General features: G+C 52.1%; 1 protein-coding gene across 2 annotated transcripts; it reads left to right on the forward strand.

Annotated features, from left to right (window-relative positions):
- The first annotated feature begins 4030 nt into the window (after positions 1-4030).
- Positions 4031-10340, forward strand: PPP1R3B (protein phosphatase 1 regulatory subunit 3B). 2 transcript variants are annotated; one of them, XM_058803618.1, is made up of 2 exons: positions 4031-4057; positions 6919-10340. In XM_058803618.1, the coding sequence occupies exons 1-2, from the start codon at positions 4044-4046 to the stop codon at positions 7808-7810; spliced, it is 906 nt and encodes a 301-aa protein (XP_058659601.1). In that variant the 5' UTR covers positions 4031-4043; the 3' UTR covers positions 7811-10340. The 2 variants fall into 2 exon arrangements, with proteins under 2 accessions (XP_058659601.1, XP_058659602.1); XM_058803619.1 differs by lacking the exon at positions 4031-4057 and adding an exon at positions 4581-4592.
- The last annotated feature ends 1386 nt before the right edge of the window (positions 10341-11726 follow it).

The raw sequence follows: 11726 nt of genomic DNA on the forward strand, positions 1-11726 counted from the left end.
TTTGATATTAAGAACCACAGTTTTGTAATACCCAGTCTTTCTCCATCACACACACTGGTACCAGGCCAGGCTTTGTATCTGGCCCCAAACCATTTTTGCTGTGCATGCTGGCCTGCAAGGGCAAGTGCCATGGTCTTCAGTGGGCAGAGTACACATTCCTCAGAGTGTTTGACCATGGGTGCACACGAGATCCAAAGGGAGCCGTGCCAAGATAAATACTCCTCCTCAGGCCTGCAGCCAGAATATATTGAAGCAACTCCTCATTTCTGGATAGGAGAAGCAGTGGGGTCTCTGCCCTGGAGCACAGCTGCTGGGACTTCCTTTGATACTGGGGTACATTGAATGCTTTTTGCTTAATTGCCTGGGACAGACACAGGAGTTTGAGACCTATGGGGAACAAAAAGGGAAATCCCATCACCCAACAGGACTTCCCACATCTGTCCTTTGGTGAAGCTGTGTTTTCTATGACTCTAGAGAAGCCAGATTGGGGCCTGGGAGCTCAAGGAGCTCCCAAGCAACACATCAGGCTTCAGCACACACAGATGATGGTGAGAGTCACCAAGCTGACGGCAGTTACCAAGTTGATGGGAATCCATGTTTCCTACAGCTTTCTGTCACGTTAGCCATAGCTGGCCAAGGGGCTGTCAGTGCTGGCTGGCCAGCAAGCACACACATTGATCAGTGGCTGCTGGCCAGCTGGCCTCTGCAGCCAAGCCCTGCTCTGCTTTTGGTCAGCAAGGATGCTCACTGCATCTCTCCCCATCAGCTGTTGAGTCTCAGGAAATCTAAAAGGGGTGGGAAGGGACTGCTGACTTGGGAGACAGCATGACATATGGGAAGGGGTGCCCCATGGCAGCAGCCCCTGCACAGCTCCCTATTACATCAAGCACTCCGCTGGTTTACAGCCCTTGCCCTTGAGCCTTGGCCCTGCAGCCTGATGTGGTGTGGACACATTGCACAACACTCTTGGCAATGAGTGGCAAAGCCCCTTTCCTGCAGGGGCTGCCCACAGGCTGGCTGCTGGGAAGTTGAGCTGTTGCTGCAGCCTGCAGATTCCCAACATGGAGGAGAAGATGCTCCATGCACCCATGTCTCCAGCAGGGCACTGAGGAGGTGGCAGGACCAGAAAGGGTCCCTGAGGACCTATTCAAGCCTGCTGGTAGAATAGCTCTTAAGGGAGCATGGCAAGGGAAGGAGGGCCCCTCTGGAGGGTTGGAGAAGCTCAGCCTCCCCTCAGGCAGCAAACCAGCAGGGCTGCATCCAAGAGGTGCAGGAGCCACCATGTCCTGTACCAGGATGTGCTGGGGTAAATATCCGTTGAATGAGGAAGAAAAGCCAAGGGAGACATGATGGGAGAGTGGGACCCTCCTTCCAGAGCTGTCTGTCATGGATGGGACTAGTTCTTACACCACTCCCCCAAAGAAAAGCAACGTGCAGCCTATTCCTCATGCCAGGAAACAAGCTTGTCTCACCCCCCTGCAAAGCAGGAGGGTTGTGGGGAAAGCTGTGGGGAAATCACAAAGATCACTGCCCAAGGCCCTAGCACCCAGCTAAATATAGCCACTATCTTGGCTTCCCAGAGATAAGAGCCTGTGTCCACAGTCTGCCACACTGCCCTGCCCAGACGTCCACCTACCTTTGCTTCAGAGGCAAACACAGCCACAGTTGTGCAACCCCTGCCTGATCACAGCAAACAGGGGCAGAAATGCACCTGAGCCAGCTCATGTGCATTCTGTGCCTGGCACTGTGGGCTGGCTGGGCAAAGCCTGCACAGCCCAGAGCAATCCTGCATCTCCCTCATCACCTCAATGGTGCCCAGCTGCCAGCAATGTGCAGGAGAAACTTGTGCTGGACCACAGTGACAAGTGTCAGTCAGGCTGGAACTTCCACCACTTTTGGGGCTCATCCCATTAAGTCCAGCAGTTCCAGCCAAACCTCTCTGCACCAGTGACGCTGAGCCAGGGTGTAGTGGCTCTGCCTGGAGAAGGGGAGGCAGCACTGCAGGGGGTCCATGGGCCATGTTCACCTTATCCCATGTCTGTCTCCTGGGGAAATCTGAACATGGGTCCCTTCATCTCTGCTGCAAATCCTGTCATTAAGTAACACACGCTAAAATCCCACCATACCCTCAGCACATGAAATATTACTGTAAATCTGCAGAACTCCTGCAACAGGTACATCTTTCAGCTCTCTCTCCCCAGCTTTAAATCCTACCATTGGTTTTATCAAAAAAGAATTTATGAAACAAAAAAGCGTGGGTTTTTTTCCCCAACAAAACCCTTTTGCCTTGCAGAGTAATAAGTTTTTTAAATGGCAACTTACAGCAGGAAGTCTCCAGCTTTAACAATAGCTATGTTTCCACAAGTTAATGGAAAACAAATGTTGACACTTCAGTCCTTCTTTCTGCTCTGTAAGGAAGGTGAGAGAGAGAATTGCTTGCAGCTGTGCAGTTAGAGGCCAGATGTGGCACAAAAAATATCCTCACTGCTACCATGGGGAGAAGGCAAATGCACCATCCCTACCTTCCAGCAGGCTTTACAGCCTCTGCTGCTTCCCATTGGGGGTGGCATTTGTCCACAGAGCCACTCCCCTGACAGGGAGGCCAGCTCCATGCACACTTTCCAAATTATTGAGGACACTGGGCTCTGTGCTGACATGGACTTGGGAGCAGCCCAAAGGAGCAGAAATGGGAACTGGAGGTGGGAGGACAACTGGGAAGACCCCTTGGCCCAGCTGGCCCTGCAAACCAGTCTATGACAGAGCATTGACTCACCTGGCAGATGCTTCCAGCTCTGCACATGGGCTGGATAGGGATTCCCATGGAGCTGATCTCTTTGCCAGCCAGGCCCTGTTGGTGTTTTTTCCTCATGGACAGAAGCCACCTCTACAAAAAAAAAAAAAAAAGCGTTTTTTTTTTCCACTGCACATTGTAAATATTGTATGGAAAGCAGATTTTTGAGTGTCCTCTGGAGACTTCTACTCAGGGCCAGCACAGCTCCGGCGCTGTGGCTGCAAGACAGGAGTGTGAGAGTCACCCTCCTCCCCAGCTGGCCCTGAGCACCCAAACACCCTGGGCCGGCTCAGACAGGAAGACTGGTGCCCCCAAAAGGCTCTCCTGTCTCAACAGCACATTCCCGAGGGTTCAGCTGCTTACTTGTGGCACCTGGAAAGCCTACTCTACCCTCCCCAGTTTTGGCCCCTCAGTTCAGGAAGGACACTGAGGTGCTGGAGCGGGTCCAGAGAAGGGCAACAAGAAGGTGATGGGTCTGGAACATAAGTGGTTAGAGGAGAACCTGAGGGAGCTGGGAGTGTTTAATCCGGAGAAAAGCAGGCTCAGGAGAGATCTTAATCACTGTCTACAAGTACCTGAAAGGAGCCTCTTCTCCCAGGTAACCCGTGACAGGACAAGAGCACCTCTCCTGCAGCAGGAGAGGTTTAGGTTGGACATTAGAAGGAATTTCTTCACAGAAAAAGGGTGGCTAGACATTGGAATGGGCTGCCCAGGGAGTTGGTGGAGTCCCACCCTTCCCGAGGTGTTTAAGGAAAGACCGGACCTAGTATTTAGTGCTGTGGTTTAGTCGACATTCTGGTGTTCGGTCATAGGTGGGACTCAATGATCTCAGAGGTCTTTTCCAGCCAAATTGATTCAGCGATTCTGAACACGCAGGGACAGCAACCTGGCGCAGGAACCAACGGACAGTGAGGGACTGGGGGCAGCCGACGCCGGACACAGAGCTTGTCACTTTACCACAAGGAGCTTGCCGTGTCGCGGAGGGAGTGTCGGGGCTGCTCGGCGAGCTCCCTCCGCCCGGCAGCCCCGCCGCTGCCCCGGGAGCTCCCCCCACGGGCAGGCGGCCATCCCTGTTCGGCCCCTCAGGGCGCGCCGCGGCCCCGCCCACCGGGCCGGCCGCGCCCCCTCGCGTGCCGGGCTTCTCTCTCGGAGCGTGCTGATTGGCTGCCGCCCAGTGGGGCGGGGCCGGGCGCCCTTAAGAGGCCGTAGCGCTAGCGGGCGCGGCGCGAGGCGGTGCTGTCGGAGCAGCTCCATGCACTGCACCAGGTACGGGGGCACCGCCACTCCCCCCCCGGCGCTGCTCTGCCCCTCATCCTCCCCTCTGCCTTCCCCGCCTGCTCGGCTCCGCAGCCTCCTCGTGTGTGCGGGACCGGCTCTGGCGCTCCCCGCCGCGGCGGTGCTGCTCCGGGGGGAAAGCGGGATCCTGCGGCTTGGCTCCTGCAGCCCCCTGGCTGAGGTGGGAGCGGAGCCCCGGGGCTGCCCCTCCGCGGGGCTCCGCTGCTGCTGCTGCCGCCTCTCCCGGCTCTGGGCGGCGCGGCTTGGCTGCCGGCGCGGAGGGGGCGGGCTGTAGCGAGGGCGCGCCGCCGGGCAGACGCCTGTGGGAAGCGGGCTGTGCCCCGGGGGTGGCCCGGCCCCCCGGATCGGGGAGGAGGAGGGGGTGCGGAGCCACCGAGCGCTGCTTCGGCCCTGCCACGGCTGCGAACTTTGGCTCTGCGAGTGCTGCACGGCCAGCCCTGGGCGAGGGCTCACCTGTCCCCAGGTAGCAGGTGGGAGGCAACCGGAGGGGCTCGATAAGGGAGGTGTAAGTAATTCCTTGGCTCTGGCTTAATTCTCCTTCGTAGAATGGCAGGAGGGAGCAATGAGTGGCGACAGTTATCCTTCTCTGGAGAGGGTAAAGCTACAGGAAGAAGTCTGGGGCAGAGTCAAGTTTGCTCTCCTTTTGATGGGCTATGGAAAGGATTTGGCCCCTGTACCTGCATAGAGCTCCCTGCCTGCACTTTTTGCTTCCTGGAGCTTTATTTCCTGAATGAGCTCTCTAAACTATATTCCTGCTCCCACTTCCAAAGCATCTGGAGTTCAAGATAAGCCTCCTCAGCCCCAAAGGGGAAACCTGCGTCTGGCTGAGAGCTGGGCACTAGTAGACTCTCCAGTGCAGAAAAAGTTGTCTGGATTATCAAATGGATTGGCAGTTCATTCCTACTCCTATAAATGTGCTTCATAAAAGCACAGGGCTCATGCTCATAGTTGGTTATGATGGGCTCTTGCTATAGTTTTTAGCTTGGAAAAAAGCTCCAGGTTATGCAGCTGGGCATTCTATGCCTCTTCATTCTAAAACTGAATAACCAAGGCTTCCTAAGAAACCTGGCTTCTCAGAAGTTACAGGAATTCAGCTGAATAAATTTCCCTGGGAAAAGATGCAATGCAGATGAAACTGACCCAAGAGAAGAAGCATTGGGAGCTGCATTAATTTCAAGGAGGAAATGACCTATATAAAGCGTGTGTGAACAAAAAACTTGGCAAAACCAGGTAGAGATGAGCAGAGTAGTGCTAGCAGACAGGTGGATCTGAGGTGTCTGTTTTGTGCAGCTGAAAGGAGGCACTGCAGAGGGAGTTGGCTGGTGGGTGTGTTGGGATGCAAGCCTTGGCACATGTGCTCTGAATAAACAGATACCCTTGCTGAGTGGATGCTGTGAAAGCCTGCTCAGAGCTGCGGTGTTGGTGTTACAGGGTGGGGAGTTAAAGCACTGAATTGGAGAGTGTGGCTCTTCTTTTTCTTGGCACGGGAGCAGCATTCAAGTACTAGAGCTGGCTGTACGTGGCTTTGGCAGCCAGAACTCTGCTGCATCACAAGGCCAGTGGTCACTGCTACTGTTGCTGCCTCATCCCTCTCTGTGTGGTGGGAGCAGCTTTGGAAGCTGGCCTGCTGCCAAGCGGGAATTTTATTAAAGGAATAATCTGTGTTTAATGTCAACTGCAATACAGTTGACTTAAGGGGGATGTGTGTGATAAATCCATCCAGCAGTTTATCCAGAGCCAGGCCAAAGAGAGAGTCTGCCAAAAGCATCCATCGGAATGTCAGTGTAAGGGCAGGAGCGATGGGTGCAGTGTTCTGGGAGCTGCCTGGCTGCAGAGGCATCTCCAGGGTACATCTGGCAAAGTGCCCTTCTGTGGGTGCATGGGGAGAGAGAGATGGTGCTGTCTCCCTGGAGGAGGGGGCTGGGTGCTGGAGGGGAGGCTCTAGTGGAGGGGCACATGGCCTGTGCCTTCTGGGAGAAGGAATTACTTCCAAAGCTTTGGTGAACCTCGAGTAGGTGAGTTGTGTTTGGCAGAGCCCTGTGGCTGTATGGATGTTTTCCAGGGGTTTAGTGCAATCCCCGTGGAGGCTTGAGGTGTAGACTCCGTGCTGGAGGTAAAACTGGCTGATGTGCCTCTGAGCTGATGTTATTTTAAAATGGATAGAGGGAAGAAAGCTCCAGAGCAGTGTTGGCTGAGCCTGTGCCCTGCTGCTGCGTCAGACTGTTGCTATCTTTGCAACACTACTTGGAGGCACTTTGGATGGAGCAGTTCTGGGGGACAGTGATGAGCAGAGTGTGTAGCTCAGCTGAATGAGTGCTTTTGGCTGACATCTGGGCTTTTATGAGAGGTGAAGTCAGTTGTGTATGGCAGCTTGTGACAAACTGAGTTCCTACTGCAAAAGCTTGTGAAGCCCTGGAGAGAATCTCTCCTGAAGGGAGGCAAGCACAGCAGGAGTAGTGCTGAAATTCAATAATCTGGGGATTTTGTGAGCATTGGCAGGACTGAACCACGGGCTTTGCTTTGGGTTGCAAATGCTCTGGAGCCTGCTATTGCTAGCCTAGTAGACAGTGGCTGTGTGTGTGCCTTCAAAGGATGACTTTGTCCCTGTAGCAGTTGGAAGAGCTGTTCAAGGGCACAACAGGCTCTGGTCCTGCCACTTCTGTAGTGTTTTTGTCACAGTGTCAGTAAATCACACCGTGCAGATACCTGCCTTTAATTAAGAAGAAGCTTATTTGGGATGGCTTGGGGGGGAAGTGATATATCAACTGTCTGACAAAATTTCTATTAAAGTGCTTTTCTGGCATCAACTGACCCTTTTTCTCATCTTCCAGAGTGTTAGACTATTTCCCTCACAAGCAAGCAATGGCTGTGGATGTGGCCATGCAGCTGTACCTCTGCTCCTCACCCTTGCGCAGAGAGAAGTGCGCCTGCAAAATTGCTCCAAAGGCCAGCAAGCCGCTGCGGCCCTGCATCCAGCTGAGCAGCAAGGCTGCCCTGAAGGGCACCGGAGAGACAGCAAACTCCTTCCCACACAGCAAGGCAAAGAAGAGGGTGTCCTTTGCAGATAGCAGAGGCTTCGCTCTGACCATGGTGAAGGTGTTCTCGGAGTTTGAGGATCCGCTAGATATTCCTTTCAACATCACAGAGCTGATAGACAACATCGTGGGCCTGACAACCGTGGAGAAGGACAGCTTCGTCCTGGATTTTGTTCAGCCCTCTGTAGACTACCTGGACTTCAGAAACCGCCTCCAGGCAGACTGTGTCTGTCTGGAAAACTGCATGCTAAAGGAGAAATCTATTGTGGGAACAGTGAAGGTGAAGAACCTCGCCTTTGAGAAGACGGTGAAGATCCGGATGACGTTTGACACATGGAAAAGCTTTGTAGATCACCCGTGCCAGTATGTCAAGGATATGTACGGAGGGTTGGACCAGGACACGTTTTCCTTTGACATCAGCTTGCCTGAGGGGATTCAGTCGCACGAAAGAGTTGAGTTTGCCATTTCCTTTGAGTGCGATGGGAAGGTGTACTGGGACAACAACAGGGGCACAAATTACAGGGTCATCCGGTCAGAACTGAAGTCTGCCCAGGAAGCTGTCCGTCCCCCACAGGCTCCTGACTTCGGCAGTGCATTTGACCGGTTTGGGAGCCCTCGGTGCTCCTATGGCCTCTTTCCTGAGTGGCCCAGTTATTCAGGCTACGAGAAGCTCGGGCCCTACTACTGACCCAAGGACAAAGGCCAGGCTGACTGACTGCTGCTGGTGTGTCTGCAGGCCTTGGGGCTGGCCTGAACACAGGTGTATGAATGGGTGGAAGAAGTATGGCTCTGTGTAGCTTAGCATAAGCCTCCCAGCAAAACCAGATGTACAGTGCTCTGCTGGCAGGGGGCTTATAGTCAGAGCAGCAAATCTGGCTCTCCAGATGCTCAGAGGACCAAGGACTGCTCATGTCTCTTCAGCACTTCTTCTTCCTCTTCAGTAAAGATGCCAGTGTCCAGGGAAACACTACAGTGCTTATATTTTCTGTTCAAGCTGTGTAGTGGTGGCTGCTTTGAACTGCCTGCCTAGTATTAAAAGGCTCTTTCAAAATATATCCTTTTATTACATTGTTAGTGGGCTCTCCTACAGCTGCTGGGTTCTCCTTGCAAAGCCAGCCTGTGCCTGTCAGGAAATAGTGTGCTTGGATTGCTGGGAATGGAGTCCTCTCTTTGCACATATCCTTGTAGTGAGGCCCATCCTACTGGAGGCAGAAAGCTGTTTTGGAAGTGAAAATGCAATGTGATGACAAGAAGTGTGGCCCTACAGCCTGCCGTATTAGGAGACGTGCCTGTGGCAGAGGATCTGATATGCTTAGTCACTGGTTGTTACATCAGATGATTTTGAAAATCTCTCATACCATTGGTGTTACCAAAAATAGAGATTAGCTGTGGCTGTGTGGTGCTTGTAACACAGCTGTGGGTTGACATCCTTGACTGCCTTCTTCAAAACTCTCCTGTTGGTTTAATCACCTGTGACCAATGATGCTTTTTCCCCTTGATGGACATCTGAAATTGGCCGTGCTGGACCCTGAAAATGCATTTCATCCTCCTGTGGACTGTAAACCAGAGTTTTGTCCAGCTGGGGCCCAGGGTCCTGTGCAGGGGACTCTGCTCAGGTGCTATAGGAGCCAAACACAGCCGGAGCCCGTGGCTGTCTATGCTGTGTCCTGTACAGGAAGGTGACTGTTGTGTACCTGCTGTGTCATGGAAGTGCCTTGGATGAGAAAGGGGTGGTATGTGCAATCCCAGCAACGCTTTGGGATGAGCAGGCTTTGAAGCTGGTGTTGCTTTTAAGATCTGGTAATGGTTTGTTACTCTGTGCCATGGACTGCTTGGCAGATACAGGCACAGCACTGCTCACCTGTCAGGGTGCTGTGGCTGTCCTGGATGAACGTGCTGGGCTTCCCTCTCTGCTGAAGCAGTATCTGCCAGTTTGACCTGCAAATGCCCAGACTTTGCATTGCTGGCCGCAAAAAGTGGCTCAGCCCAGCTCTGCAAAGAACTAGCCATGAGGAGAGTGAGATGTGGGGTTATCTTGACAGCACCCCTGCATGTGAGACAAATCACAGATGTGAGCCATCTCTGTCATTAAAGAGGTGGCTTGGCTTCTGGCTGTGTGCTGGGCTGGTGAGCTCAGCAGTGCCAAGCAGCCTCACAGAGCTTCTTGGGTGCTAACCAGAATAACTTAATCCTTCAGCTCAGAGAGAGAGAGTGCTGAAGAGTCTGTACAAATAGAGGTCAAGGAAATGCTGCTTTTTCTAGTGCATAAGCTTTACATAATTTTGGGTGCCTCTAGTAGCCTGTGGATGTGCTGGAGAGAAGCAACAGGCTAGACTGCTTAACTTTGTTAACATAGCTTTTAATTCTGGAGACTACTGTACAAATACCTAGAAGCTGTTTTACTCTAACCTAGAAGGGATACTGGGATCACTGTTGGATATGAAAAGGGACAGGAGTTTCCAGGAAGAATAGCTGGCCTTCAACTGCTGCTTTTTCAAAATACAGAATCAGGATGTGTCCTCAGTGTGCCTGATCACTTAGCTGAGGTGGTGAATCTCCTTGCTAGCCCAGAACTCATCAGGTTTGGTTCCTCTGTTCAAACAGCTTGCCAAGTCAGCCCTTAGAGCCTGCATCTGATTTCTCTGGAGGGGACTGTTGCCTAGCTTGGCTTGGTTTTAAACTTGAGGCAAGTTTGTGTGACACTGATACTTTTTATTTATTTAGTGTATGGTGTTGATGTTGTAAGACACTTGGCTGTAGAAAAGTCATGTTCTCCTGGCACCTTCTTTGCCCATGGAGAGCTGTTTGTGAGCCTGAACAAGGCATGTGGGTCTGGGGTGCTGTGGATGGTGGTGTTCCCTCATGGGCTTGTTTTCAGGCTGTGCCTTGGGTGTGCTTAGGGAGGAACACGGAAGATAAGCTAGAAGAGCAGTGCCATAAGTAAAAGCTAGGTTGGGAACTGACTATCTGATCAATAGCAGTTTAAACATACTACTTGTGGCCTTTCCCCTTTTCCCTTTTTCCATTGCCAATGTGAACATAGAAGTGAGGGGGTTGCTCTCCTTGATCTATGCCTGGAAGTGCCTTGTAGGATGTTTTGCATGTTTGTTTTTAAAAGATATTTTTGTACACAACATTCAAGTGGAAAATGCACTTTATAATTGCCATGTAATGACTCTTTTAAAAATATGGCTGTTTTTATCTGATTGTTAAAATAAAGGTGGAAAAAATGTTGGCTATGTACCTTATTTAAGCACCCATGGGGCTGGGGAGGCAGTTTGGACACGGGTCCAGCTTCCTGCAAGTGGCCATTGGCAGGGAGGAGTGCACATCCACCCTGAATTCTGCTACAGGAAAGAGCTGGCTATTCCTGCTGCCTTCCTGCCAACACAAATGCTTCCCTTGCCTCTGCAGCCCTGGGATGGGAGGAGCCCCGAGCGTTCTCTCTGCTCCCAGGTTTCCCCACTAATCACTGTGTTCCCGAAGTGCTCTTCACTCTTCCCCTGCTTGCAGTGCCAGGAACAGCCTTTTCGGGTTTCTCTGCTTTTGTTTTGAGTCAATCTCCCTCTTCTCCCCTTCCCCCACCTCGGCTTGATCTGGGATCAGGGCTTTGCTCTGTGTGCTGGGCTGTGATGGATGCTGGGAGAGGTGTTGCAGAAGGGGGGGGCAGGCTCTTTTCTAATACCAGGATCAAGTGAAAGTTAGGCCCTTCCTTATGTCTAAGTCATTATCCTTGTCACTACAATAAGAAGCATGAGGAGCAATCGTGCCCCTTTGCAGAAAGGGAACAGCTGCTGCAAATGCCAGCCAGGGGGCCAGCTTTGGCATTCGACCTGGCTCTCACCACAAAGACTGAGCCTCGGTGATGCTCTGAAGGTGTATTTCAATCGGCTCCTGAGCTGGGTGGGATTTGCTGCTTACAGATAAGGTAAGGTGGGAAGCTGTGGGGGAAGGGGAGGGAGGTGTGTTTGTCTTGGTGTGTGCTGGTTTGAGCAGCTCTAGGCTGTGCTTCCCATCTTCCTGCAGAGCCTTGCACAGAGTGAGCTTGGCCTTTGCTCTATACAGTGATAAAACCGAGCACCTCCTGTCTGTGGCTTTCCCCAAGTCCCTTGCTGTCATAAAAGTACTTTTTTAACAACTGTGGTTCTTTTAATCAAGCATACAATACAGGGCTCTTTTAAAAGGTAATTGGATTGTTTTTCTGGCAGCATAAAAGAAAAAAAAATTAAAAGGTATTTGTGTCCCTGCCTCAGGTGCTTGGGGTGGCTTGGCCAGGGCTGTTTTCACATCTGAATGCTGGCCCAAGCTCATGAATGAGAAAACTGCAGCTAGACATTTCCTGTAACAGCTTTGTGGCTGAAAACCCCATCTGAGGACAGTTTCAGTTTAGGACATAAGGGAAGTCCAAGCCATCTATGGTAGCTGAGGAGATGGTGCAACATTAGAAGGGCCAAGAGAGCTCAGCTCTGGGGTTTCTCCCTAATGCCCAGGTGTGTTATATGCTAGATGATACAGATATTGCAATTGCTGCGTTTATAAAGCCCTTGGTGGCAGGTGTGATTGTGTACTTGCTGGTTAATATACAAAGATTTCTTAGAATGCTC

Source organism: Ammospiza caudacuta, chromosome 4 (assembly GCF_027887145.1).
Source record: "Ammospiza caudacuta isolate bAmmCau1 chromosome 4, bAmmCau1.pri, whole genome shotgun sequence".
NCBI classification, from domain to species: Eukaryota; Metazoa; Chordata; class Aves; order Passeriformes; family Passerellidae; genus Ammospiza; species Ammospiza caudacuta.